At 43.4% G+C, this 13503-nt stretch overlaps 1 protein-coding gene across 1 annotated transcript; it reads right to left on the bottom strand.

The window, feature by feature from the left end:
• Positions 1–1961: 1961 nt before the first annotated feature.
• Positions 1962–10771, bottom strand: LOC138950443 (Kruppel-like factor 18). Its single transcript, XM_070322176.1, has 4 exons — positions 10676–10771; positions 9392–9465; positions 7583–7888; positions 1962–5603 (listed from the first exon to the last, which is right to left on the bottom strand). The coding sequence occupies exons 2-4, from the start codon at positions 9459–9461 to the stop codon at positions 2221–2223; spliced, it is 3759 nt and encodes a 1252-aa protein (XP_070178277.1). The 5' UTR covers positions 9462–9465; positions 10676–10771; the 3' UTR covers positions 1962–2220.
• Between the last annotated feature and the right edge of the window lie 2732 nt (positions 10772–13503).

The following is a 13503-nucleotide window of genomic DNA, read 5'->3' as shown; positions in this document are numbered from 1 at the left end:
TTTCTGTTGATGGTTATTTTGTTTTTGATTATTTTCCATTGAAAATACAACTTAAAATGGCCACTGAAACCTGACAAAAATGAGTGATCTTGTTTGAGAAAGCACAATGGTAAGTGAAGCAGTTTGTAGTGTCATGTTTGTATTTATTTTGGTCAAACTAAGTGTATTTAACAATTAGATATGCTCATTTTTTTTTCTTTACCGTATAATGTGTCGTTAGCGTGGACGAAAAAATTGCATTCTGTAAGTAATGCTTCGTGTCTCACTTCACACGCTGATCGAAGTCCATACCATCATCATATCTTTCACATGCAACTTGATATTTCCACTGATAATTGGAAGTTACTGAATAAAATGACACAATCTAGCACAAATAAAAGCAATCAGAAGACCTAGGGTTGTGAAAGAATGTGTGAAAGGCAATATCCGACGTTTTGCGTCACTGCGTTACTTACGTTTTTGCACTTCCAAAATCTAACGCGAAGTCGACACAGGCACACGAACGAATGTCAATCGACTCAATGCACTGCGGAAATTTCCACAGATTACGAATAAATGGCCTTCACCTTTACCACAATGCATTGAGAGGAGGTATTTTGACCTGGAAGTTGTTCGTGTCTTTGGCGTTTCGCGCAAACTTACGACATCTCAAGAGTTTTTCAGACAGACGAACTTCAAGAATCATCGATCCCTAATTGATTTTGCTGAGTTACCCAACAGGCAACTACTTTTGTTCCTGTTTTATCCAAAATCACCAGCATTTGTTTAAATTGATGCTGAACTTAGTGGATTTCGTTCGTCATTCTCGCCACTCTGCCGACATTTCTTGGTGTCTTTCAATACGAACGTCAGGAAAATTTAACCTTTTCTTGAACCAAAGTTGATATTTTTGTGATTGACTTAAAGTTTCTTCGAGTTTGTATAAAGAAAGCTCCGAAGGGGAAATTTTAGTTACATTTTCCTGCATTTTAATAGTGTGGCTTGTTTTAGATTACGTTCGTATTTCTGACACCATTTTCGTTTCGTGTCACTCGAACCAACGCAATCAGCAATTCAGTTCATTGTGGTAGATGGCAGATACAATGTAAATCAAAACATGTTTACGTATGTTATCTTCTACAGAAAACAGAAAAAGAAAACAAGCGAATAAGAAAAATAATCAGTTGTGAAACGATGATAATTGATGATGTTGGTAATGTTGGACACAACAATTCAGGTGTCAAAAATAACTTACGTAATAATTTTCAGACTTTGCCTGTAACTGTGAATATTTGCCATTGTTGAATATTCAAGTATGATTTGATCATTTCAAACTGTATCAGGAACCTCTTACACACCAGACTAGATTTCAAGAGTACTAGAATTCAAGCATAACAGACTTCACAATTTTGGTGTCTTCATAACTTACGCTTTGTGTCTTCATAACTTACGCTACATCTGATTCACTTGCCATATTATTTTCAGGCCTTCACTTTTGTTTTCAGTTGTGTTGCATGGTCTACCAGAAAGGTGATCAATTAAATCAGCAGCATTACAATGCTGCCTAATCTTGTTCTTGTACAAAAGTGATGGACTTGCCAAATGATGTAAGTAATGGTGTCTTCACAACAACTATTTCTTGCTCAATTGATTTACACAAAATGTAGGTGCTGTCTGGCTGGATTTTATGGATAAAATGTAACTCAAACACTAGACAAAATCAAAGATTCCAAAAGTTTTAACTTGATAGAAATATCTTGCAGTTGGTGTCCACCAAGTACTTACATCATTGTCCATGCATACCTATGATTGACGATCAATAAAGGAAAGAGACATGAAGGCAATTATGTTTTGACTTTTATTTCCGGTAAAGCTGTGTTTTAGCTCCCATTACAATCATAGACTTTTCCATCTGAGCATTTTTTATTTTTGATGCTCATGTCAGCATTTCGTTGCTCAGTATTGTGCCTGTCCTCATGTAAGACTGCTGACACATACTTTATTTACTTGATGCTACAAGTTCAATTTATGAATAAGCTTTACCATTTTGGCTAAAGAATAAATAGATTTAAGAATTACAACATAGTTTAGCAAGGTTTTGTAGAATTCCCTATATATCTATCAAAGTTGCTATATTTTGCTTGTAGTTCATCGCCATGGCCTTACGTCGGCTCTGTCCTTTTGCTCGAATGTCCACCGGAGAACAGCTAAGACCTGGTAGTGTGGCTGTCCGATGGCAGGCTACGCTGGGCAGCTACCGGTACCGGTTAGGACCTGACCGTTGCAACATCGACTTGTCAGGTCATCGTACGCCTGACTGCCACAGCAGGCATGGCTCGTTCCGCCTGGTTGAACAGCTCCCTGGCAACAGGTGTGTGTGGCACGACTGTAGAGCTCATCTCCACAACAGCTCTTTGTCGTCGGGTCGTAGACTTGGGTTCCGCAACAGCTTTGCGTTTTGTAGTCATAGGTCCTGGTTCCACAGCAGCGATGGTTATTGGAATACCCAGGAAGAACGTTGCCTTGACAACAAGTGCTGTTGTAGTAGTAGTGGGTCTGGTTCCCACAGCAGTTGTAGCTGCTCCCACCCGGAGATGGAAGGGTGTGACCCGAGTCGCAACAGGTGTGTGTCTTGTAGTTGTACGTCCCATTTCCACAACAGGCGTGGAACGTTCCACCTGGGCGAACCTCTACCCCCGCACAGCAGCTGTGAGTCCTCCAGTTGTAGACTTGAGGGTCTGGGTTCTTTCTGCCTCCCCTGCGTCTAACAGATTGACAGCAGCTGTAGTTGTGGTAGTGGTACACCTCAGATCCGCAACACCTATAATACGACCCGCCTGGTTTCAACTGCCCGTCACAGCAGGTGTGTGTCCGGGGACTGTAGAGCTCAGACCCACAACAACCTTGGTACCTCCTGGTGAAGACTTGGTTACCACCGCAGCAGAACTGGGTTCTGTAGTCATAGGTGCTGTTTCCACAGCAACGGTAGTAATACAACCCCCCAGGCACGGGGGTGTCTTGACAACAGGTGTGCACGGTCCTGTCGTAGATTTGGTTGCCACAGCAGTAACGTCTCGTCCCACCTGGAATGACCTGACCAGAGCCCCAACAACAGGTGTGTGTTGTGGAGTTGAACACCTGGTTTCTGCAGCATCGATGATACCTCCCACCTGGATACACCCGTCCTTCACAACAGGTCTGTGTCTCGTAGCTGTAGGCCGTGGCTCCACAACACCCGTGTCCCGTCCCGCCTGGCTGAACTTTACCTGCACAGCAAGACGTGTGTGCCGTCGCGCCTGGGTAGACTTTACCTCCACAACACGTGTGGTTCTGTCTGGTGAAGGGCTGATTCATGCAGCAGCTATCGTTGCTTCCCTTTTCGTGCGGGGTGTAGTCACAACATAGGTGTGTCGTTGTGTTGTACGGCGTGGTTCCGCAGCAGCTATTGCTCGTTCCCCTTTCGTGTGTCTCGGAACGACAGCACATGTGTGTCGTGTCGTTGTAGATCTGCATCCCACAGCAGCGCTGGCTCCTGTCGCCTTCTGATGCCGTGAGTTTGCCTCCGCAGCAAACGTGCGTTGCTGAGCTGTAGAGCTGGTTGAAGCAGCAGCCGCCTTGCGAGAGCTGGTTTCCACAACAACTTGTGCGGCGGTTTTCTTTGTGATGGGGGGTGCCCTGGCAGCATATTTGTGACTTGGGGCGGTACGGCTTGATTCCGCAACACTTGTGGTAGGGACTTCCTGGCACGATGTTACCGTAGCAACAGATATACGTGGCGATGTTGTAAGTCCCAATGCCACAACACCTGTGGTACGTGCCACCTGGCAGGATTTGACCGTAGCAACAGGTGTGCGTCGTGGAGTTGTAGGTTTGGATTCCACAGCAATCGTCGTGAGTCCCCTTGTCACGCGGCGCACCTCCACAGCAAAGTTGGGTCCTGATATCGTAGACTGCAGCCCCGCAGCAGCCGTGATGTCTCCCTCCGGACATGACTTGGCCTCCACAGCAGGTGTGCGTCGTTGTATTGTAGGCCTGAGTTCCGCAACATTCAGTGTTTGGACCCCTCTCTCCAAGCGTGTCGAGGCAACAAAGGTGTGACCTGGAATCGTAGACTTCAGTTCCGCAGCAGCCATGGTTCGTTCCCCCCGCTTGGAGCTTGCCCTTGCAGCAAGTGTGTGTGGTGCTGTTGTAGACTTGGTATCCGCAACAACTCTGTGTCTGCTCATGGTAGGTCTCCGTTCCGCAACAGCTATGAAAGGTTCCGCCTGGTTGGATCGTTCCGCTGCAGCAGGTGTGTGTGTCGGAGTTGTAGGTCTGATTTCCACAGCAAGAGCCATGCGTTCCCTTCTCTCGAGGCGTGCCTGCACAGCAAAGTTGTGTCTTGTAGTCATAGGACGTGTTGCCACAGCAACGATGATACGGATACGGTCCGCCAGGCATGACTTGCCCGTTGCAGCAGCTGTGAGTCTGGCGGTTGTAGGGTTTGAGTCCACAACACGCGGAGTTGGTCCCTCTCGCTTGCAGCGTGTCGTAGCAGCACTGGTGTGCGTAGTAGGAAAGATAGGCTTGAGTTCCGCAGCAGTGCTGCGACGCGCCTTTTTGAATCACTCCGGCACAGCAGGTGTGTGTCAAGATGGGGTAGGTCTGTCCCCCACAGCAGCCCAGGTAGAATGACAGTCGTTGGACTGTGCCTCCGCAACATAGCTGCGTGTTGCGGTCATACGACTGAGTTCCGCAGCAGGACAGGTAAGCGCCGCGTGGCTGGATGTTGTTTCTACAGCAGGTTTGTGTCGCCTTGTTGTAGGCCTGGGTTCCGCAACAAGAGTCGTTTATTCCCCTTTCGCGAAGTACGCCATAGCAGCAGAGATGTGTTATATCATTGTACGTCTCGGTTCCACAACACTTATGACTCGCCCTCTTCGCGTGCAGCTCTCCTCTGCAGCAAGTGTGCGTCGCAGTGTTGTAAACTTTATTTTGGCAGCATTGTTGTGTTCGGTGATCGTAGACCCGAGATCCGCAACAAGCCTGGTTTGACCCGCCTGGTTGGACCTTTCCCTTGCAGCAGGTGTGTGTGTATTGGTTGTAGATGTCATTTCCGCAACATCTGTCGTAGATTCCCGCTTCCCGGAGAAAACCGTTGCAACATATCTGTTGTACACTGTTGTTGCTTGCCTTTTTGCCAAGGACGCCATTGCAACAGATGTGCGTCAAGTCATTGTAGCTCTCAGTTCCACAGCAACTAGTGTCGGAACCAACACCAGACTTGATGGCGCCTCCGCAGCAGACGTGTGTGTCGGAGTTGTAGGGTTTATTCCCGCAGCAGGCGTGTGTGTTGTAATTGTAGGGTTTATTCCCGCAACAGCCGTTGTGGGTTCCCCTTTCGTGAAGCGTGCCATTGCAGCACACACTTGCCCAGTTGTGGAAGACCTCCGTTCCGCAGCAGCTGTAGTACCTTCCGCCAGGCTTGACCCTGCCGTCACAACACGTGTGTGTTACCGAGTCGTACTTTTCGTCTCCACAGCATCTGGCATTGTTTCCCTTCGGCTGGACCGTCCCGTTGCAACAAATGTGTGAGAAAGAATCAAAGACTTCAACTCCACAGCAACCATAATACTGAGTTCCGCCTGAAAACATAAGATAATATATTTAAGATAAGATAAGATAAGATAAGATAAGGTATGGCAAGATAAAGTAAGGTAAGGTAAGGTAATGTAAGGTAAGGTACGATACGATACGATACAATGAGATAAGATAAGATTTAAAAAAACTGTTGTCTTTTGTCATTGTATATTAACATGGACTTTTTTGACTCACATGCGAAGCAAAAGTGAGTCTATGTACTCACCCGAGTCGTCCGTCCGTCCGTCCGGACGTCCGGACGTCCGTCCGGAAAACTTTAACGTTGGATATTTCTTGGACACTATTCAGTCTATCAGTACCAAATTTGGCAAGATGGTGTATGATGACAAGGCCCCAAAAAACATACATAGCATCTTGACCTTGCTTCAAGGTCAAGGTCGCAGGGGCCATAAATGTTGCCTAAAAAACAGCTATTTTTCACATTTTTCACATTTTCTCTGAAGTTTTTGAGATTGAATACCTCACCTATATATGATATATAGGGCAAAGTAAGCCCCATCTTTTGATACCAGTTTGGTTTACCTTGCTTCAAGGTCAAGGTCACAGGAGCTCTTCAAAGTTGGATTGTATACATATTTTGAAGTGACCTTGACCCTGAACTATGGAAGATAACTGTTTCAAACTTAAAAATTATGTGGGGCACATGTTATGCTTTCATCATGAGACACATTTGGTCACATATGATCAAGGTCAAGGTCACTTTGACCCTTATGAAATGTGACCAAAATAAGGTAGTGAACCACTAAAAGTGACCATATCTCATGGTAGAAAGAGCCAATAAGCACCATTGTACTTCCTATGTCTTGAATTAACAGCTTTGTGTTGCATGACCTTGGATGACCTTGACCTTGGGTCAAGGTCACATGCATTTTGGTAGGAAAAATGTGTAAAGCAGTTCTTAGTGTATGATGTCATTGCTAGGTTTAGTTCAAGGTCAAGCATGTGAGTCGTATGGGCTTTGCCCTTCTTGTTCTTTTGGCACCACACCGCATTACACGAAGACAACGACCAACAAGTCGCGTAAGGCGAAAATACAACATTTATTCAAGCTGTCGAACTCACAGAATTAAACTAAACACACTGCAGTTTTTCAGCAAGACCGTATACTCGTAGCATCGTCAGTCCACCGCTCGTGGCAAAGGCAGGGAAATTGACTAGCCAGAATAGTGGGGTAGTGGTTGCGCTGAGGAGGATAGCACGCTTTTCTGTATCTCTGTTCTTTTTAACTTTCTGAGCTTGTTTATAATTCAAATATATCATATCTATATGCTTTTGGAATCAGGAACCGACAAGGAATAAGATGAAATTGTTTTTAAATCGATTCCGGAAATGTAATTTTAATCATAATTTTCATATATTTAATTTTCAGAGCTGGTTTTCAATCCAAATATGACATATTTATATGTTTTTGTAATCAGACAATGATGAAGAATAAGATGAAATTTATTCTGGACCGTTTTAGAATTTTTTTTTAATTACAATTTTTAGATTTATAATGACCAAACTCATTAATTAATTTTTAGGTTTCCACGCTGAAATGCAATACCAAAGTCCGGCCTTCGTCGAAGATTGTTTGACCAAAATTTCAATCAATTTGATTAAAAAATGAGGGCGTGACAGTGCGGCCTCAACTTTCACAAAAAGCCGGATATGACGTTATCAAAGACATTTATCGAAAAAATGAACAAAATGTCCGGGAAATCATACCCAGGAATTCTCGTGTGAAGTTTCATGAAGGTTGGTCCAGTAGTTTTCTCTGAATCGCTCTACACACACACACACACGCACACACGCACGCACATACACACATACACCACGACCCTCGTCTCGATTCCCCGTCTATGTTAAAACATGTAGTCAAAACTTGACTGAATGTAAAAAGCATAACATTCATATAATTATACACTACTAAGATCAACTTTAACATGAGCGCGTTTTAAATAATGAGCTACATGTATTGTACCTCGTTTGATTTGGCCTTCACAGCAGATGTGTGAACCCGGGTTGTAGGTTTGATTGCCGCAACAACCTTCGTAGCCCTTCGCTGCTTTCAGTGTAACTCCGCAGCAGAAATGTTTCTTTGGGTTGTAGATGTTGTCTCCACAACAGCCTTTCTTGCGCCCCTTGGCTTCCACTTTGCCTCCACAGCAGAACTGAGTCGTGTTGTCGTAGGGCTGGGGTCCGCAGCAAGCACGGTGGGCCGGGTCAACTGGGGTCAAGTCATCGTCAGAGATGCCGGAGTTGGTTGCTTGGGAACCACATGCAGTGCCTGCAGACATACACATAGCAACTCTCTGTCACGTCTAACGTCCTTGGTGATTGACCTACACAGGAAAGCGCGCTTTTCTCCATTCTCTAAAAGAAAATCTTCAACAAATGAGGCAGAGCGCTATTTAGAGATCACATGACCAAAGGGAAGTAAGCGCTCAAAATGCATACTATATGCGTAATGGAGTAAGCGAGAGTTGTACGGAACCAATCTCCTGGCACCTGAGAGAATAACAAGAATTGGAATGAACAAACGATTATAATGACGTCCGATTTTTGAGGATGAAAATCGCTTGTTCATTCCGATGCTTGTTATTTTCTCAGGTGCCAGGAGAAAAAATGTCAATGTTTGAGCAAAAGGAAAATGTGACCCTCCACCACGAGATGAGTCGCATGTCACCTCGCGCGGTTCTGCGCTAGGCTTGATCATAGACCATTTATCCTGGACCGCCAACAAGCTCTCTCTCCGCTCTTTCTCTCTATTACGAGGTAGCGGCCTCTCGCATTTAGGAACCTACGCTTACATGGCCTTTCAGAAATCAGGGGGATGTCACATCCGGTGTCGATTGTAAACATGGACGAAGTTGCCGAGGTAAGTTCTGAAAATGCTAAAATAAACTCAGCTAAATTGCATATGGAACATGTTTTTCGATGAGTTTTGTTAAGTTTAGTTTGGAGTTTTGGAAAATCCAGTTCATTGTCACCTCCCATTGTCACAAATAACTGGAGCGTGCTTTCTTTTCACTGTCTTCGAATCGCTGGCCTTTCAAACCGGACGCTAAGCGCCCCTGAAAGTCGAGCGTCGTAACCTCGAAGGGTCACGTGACGAGTTGGCGGTCCAGGCTATTTGGTCTATGGCTTGATATAAGTCCGGTGGGTTTCTGGTAACAGTGTGAGGGTCACCTTAGTCACAGGCTTATAACTCGAACAGTTTTCGCTCTTTTCTAAAACGGTTTTCACCACTGGATAGAGCATAAAAAACTCTTTATGACAATGTAAAAATATGAAAATCATGCAAAGGTGACATGCGACTCATTCCGTGGTGGAGGGTCACAAATGTACATTAACAGCTTATCTTATCTTATCTTATCTTATTTTATCTTATCTTATCTGCAAACAGATGACGAAAACGACGACTACCTCCAACACATTTGCCAACACTTCCACCTACATTTATGAAAGAAAATTGAACGCAATTAGATGAAAGCAGCAAGAGCAGAACAAACGACTCATTCAACCCACTAATCGTATTTCTTTGCAACAAATTGCTATTGTAAGCATCCACTGTCAGCGTGTGTCTGTGTGTGTTCTTAATTAACAGAAAAAAAATGAGTTTGAAATCAGCATATTTTTATTTTTAAGGTTGATGCCTACTTTTAAGGATGTTGCTCTTCATTGTCTGCAGCTACGTGATCATGTTGCCGACGACTGCATGATCGTGTATTTTCACGGGAAAAAAACCCACAACATCAGTAGGAAGGAAAGATAATGCTGAGAGTAATACCTTGAGCAGACTGCGCGAGGAGGATGGCACACAGCAGAGCTGTCAGCCAAAACATGATTCCGCCCTGCATCCGCCTGGAATGGACAGGGAGAAGATTGTCTTGTAGATGGTTGTTTTAAACATGGCACAAATACTGGAATGCAGGGGCTCACATCCGTGACAGGTGGCATAGGACAAATGTCAATAAAAATAGGATATTTGTCCTGCACAAAAATAAGTCAATAGGAAATTTTTTTCGGCGGCATGTTGCTTTTTCGGAAGAAAAAACTGCGAAGGAGCATTCAGAGTGGCGACCCTTGGAAGCTCTTCTCTATAAAAAGCACATAAAGTCTTCCCAAGTTTCGTCTGCTTGGAGAGACACATCGCTTTGCAAAACATCGATAAAATAGCAAATCAAACTACTGTAAATTGGAAAGTACTGACAATGTACGGATCAAATGAAAGCATAATCGGGCAATGACCACTTTGTGACTAAAACAATAGGACATATGTCCTCATGCATGAAAAATCTATGGGACATTTGGAAAAAAAATATCCGTGTATGTCCGATGTCCGACGTGGATGTGAGCCCCTGGGGTGGACAGGGTGAAGATTGTGATGTAGATGGTTGTTTTATACATGGCACATTTACTGGAATGGCGAAACAAGTTTGTTAAAAAAAAAGATTGTTCTGCGCATGGCACATAACTGTTACAGGAAGAGCGAAAACAACTGTTGTATCGATGATTGTCTTACATATATCTATAGCACATTTACTAGAAGAGCGCAAAGATTGTTTTGTAGATGATTGATTTATGCATGTCAAATTTACCGGAAGAGCGAGATGATTTTTGTGTAGATAATTGTTTTAGACATTGCACATTTATTGGAAGAGCGAAACGTGAGACACATTGTTTTATAGATGACACATTTATTGGAAGAGCAAAACATGTGACACACTCTTCTTCGTATGAAACGCGAGGGGGTGGGGGACAAAACAAAACAAAACACACACACACTCACACTAACACACACAAACACATACGCACGTACGCACACACACACACACACTTACACTCACAAAAACACAGGCACGTATGCACATACACACCGGTTTAGGATAGTAATATCAGCTTAAGAGACAATAACGAGTAATAACCAACAAACTAACACACCAATCAACCAACACACACACACACGCACGCACACACACACACACACACAGACACACACACACACACACACACACACACACACACACACACACACACACAACGGACATAGAATCACGGCAGACACACTCACCAACTGATAGCGTGAAGTGTCACGCACAACTATGCAGGAGCTGGTTAAACGCAGTAAGTCTGTCAAGTCCCCAAGACCAGGTTGAGCACGACCGGTCCAGTCACAATGCAGCTGATACCAAAAGCACGATCTTTTTCACCATTTTTATTTCATTTTTGCCTCGTTATCAAACCTAACTTAGTGACATTTATTGTCAATAAATATATGTTATTACTTCCTCGTGTGTAGAAAATTACTGTTATATATTCTGCGTTATTAGAAAGAAAACCCTTTTTACATTTAGTCAAGTTTTGACTAAATGTTTTAACGTAGAGGGGAGAATCGAGACGAGGGTCGTGGTGTATGTGTGTGTGTGTGTGTCTGTATGTGTGTGTGTGTGTGTGTGTGTGTGTATGTGTGTGTGTGTGTCTGTATGTGTGTGTGTGTGTGTGTAGAGCGATTCAGACCAAACTACTGGACCGATCTTTATGACATTTGACATGAGAGTTCCTGGGATTGATATCCCCGAAAGTTTTTTTCGTTTTTTTGATAAATGTCTTTGATGACGTCATATCCGGCTTTTCGTGAAAGTTGAGGCGGCACTGTCACGCTCTCATTTTTCAACCAAATTGGTTGAAATTTTGGTCAAGTAATCTTCGACAAAGCCCGGACTTCGGTATTGCATTTCAGTTTGGTGGCTTAAAAATTAATTAATGACTTTGGTCATTAAAAATCTGAAAATTGTAAAAAAAAAAATAATTATAAAACGATTCAAATTTACGTTCATCTTATTCTCCATCATTTGCTGATTCCAAAAACATATAAATATGTTATATTTGGATTAAAAACAAGCTCTGAATAATAAATATATAAAAATTATGATCAAAATTAAATTATCGAAATCAATTTAAAGACACTTTCATCTTATTCCTTGTCGGTTCCTGATTCCAAAAACATATAGATATGATATGTTTGGATTAAAAACACGCTCAGAAAGTTAAAACGAAGAGAGGTACAGAAAAGCGTGCTATCCTTCTCAGCGCAAGTACTACCCCGCTCTTCTTGTCAATTTCACTGCCTTTGCCGTGCGCGGTGGACTGACGATGCTACGAGTATTCGGTCTTGCTGCGTTGCATTGCGTTCAGTTTCATTCCGTGAGTTCGACAGCTTGACTAAATGTAGTAATTTCGTCTTACGCGACTTGTTTTATTGGCTCACGTAAGTGTAGCCTATGCGTTGGTAAACTTTGTCTGTCTGTGCGTGCGTGCGTATGTGATAGAAACTTGAACATTTCCGAGTCTATGGATTACGTCAGTCTCGATCAAAAGTGTTCGACGTGTGTGATAGAAACTATTTGAAGACGTCACATTATGACGTAAGAGGGTTAGACGTCACGCAAAGGAATTACTGAAAGTCTCGGTCATTGTTATTGTGAGCGGGCCGAGACTACTTGGCAGATCCAGGGTCTCGCTTTCTTGCACAGTTTCACCTATGCTTACTGTGTGTGTGTGTGTGTGTGTGTTTGTGTGTGTTTGTGTCTGTGTGTGTGTGTGTGTGTGTGTGTGTGTGTGTATGTGTGACGGAGTGATCGAGTTTGTGTTACTGTTTGTCGATTTCTTACGTGAGCCTTGAAGGCTTCGCCTCTTGTTTTTATTTGATAATGATGAAGTTATTCCCGCGCATTAGCTTTCTTCTTTCTTCTTTATTGTCGGCGGCAGATGGAGTGGGGGGTAGGAGGGGGGGGGGGAGTTGCGGAGGTCTTAAGAATACAAGAGCTTTATTATTTCAAAAAAAACTCTTCTCCTTCTTTTTCTTGTTCTTGTTCTTCTGCGTTCATGAGATTAACGTTCCCTGTACACTCATGTTTTTGCATAAATTGATTTTTATGTGTATGACCGATGTTGGTGGATGCATGCTTGATATTCTCGTAATTCTCGGTCATTCTGCCATAAGTACAGATGGCTGATACCACCTAAACACGCTTATCCCATGACCTGCCTCTTTGTCTCTGTTAGCTGAGGAGGTGATTATTCTGGATAATCTATGGTTACCATCATAAATAAATCCCTGCGCCTTGAATATGTGCATAAAAAAAAATCCCTGCGCTTCTCACCTGTCATTGGTCATTGTCTTTGATCTCAGAGTACAATTGAATAATTTATAGAGGTCATCTGCATATTTATCGTTGACTCCGGGACTACTTTCTTCAGCAAAACGATGGAGATATTCTGCGGTATAAAAGTCGAACTCACGTTTGGCTAACGATCTACAAGCATTTTAACATTGAAGAAATAAAGAAAACAACAAAGAATACACATAATCTGCTGGGGTGAAAAGAGCTGAGTGTAGATTATGAGTTGGCCGAAGCGGTGAGAGAGAGAGAGAGAGAGAGAGAGAGAGAGAGAGAGAGAGAGAGAGAGAGAGAGAGAGAGAGAGATAGAGAGAGAACTGCAACGTCGATTTGCTAAAACAAATAATTCTGGCTCAATATGCGGGAACATGCTGGTAGTGTCATATTTTTTAAATGGGTGTGGAAGAACTGCTCATAATTAACATAGCACTCCGGCCCTGTTCTTTTTTTCGGCACACCCAAAACCGTTATTTGTTTTGGGCGACGCAGCATTAGTAGATTGTCATCCAGAATAATGATTTGCTTATGGTCATTAAGCAACAATAAAGACAAGAAGGAAATTGTTCTTGCAGATCATCAAGACGCTGCAGGGTGCTGCTAAGGGCACGGCTGAATGGTGCACAAACATTGGCAACGAGCACGGCACAGTCCTTATCAGCGTCCTGACGGCTAAAGAAGGGAGAAAGGGTCTCAAACAAAATGGTGGATGGCATCGTGA

The sequence above is a fragment of the Littorina saxatilis genome, linkage group LG16, assembly GCF_037325665.1.
Source record: "Littorina saxatilis isolate snail1 linkage group LG16, US_GU_Lsax_2.0, whole genome shotgun sequence".
In the NCBI taxonomy this organism is placed as follows: domain Eukaryota; kingdom Metazoa; phylum Mollusca; class Gastropoda; order Littorinimorpha; family Littorinidae; genus Littorina; species Littorina saxatilis.
The sequence above is the reverse complement of the archived record's forward strand: the minus strand, read 5'-3'. Positions and strand labels throughout refer to the sequence as shown.

Excerpts from the sequence above, each read along its gene's own strand:
- LOC138950443 (XM_070322176.1), bottom strand. The coding sequence starts at position 9,461 with ATGCAGGGCGGAATCATGTTTTGGCTGACAGCTCTGCTGTGTGCCATC. Across the intron at positions 7,889-9,391 it reads CCTCGCGCAGTCTGCTCAAG|GCACTGCATGTGGTTCCCAA; the intron begins GTATTACTCTCA and ends GTATGTCTGCAG. Across the intron at positions 5,604-7,582 it reads TGAAGGCCAAATCAAACGAG|GCGGAACTCAGTATTATGGT; the intron begins GTACAATACATG and ends TTATGTTTTCAG.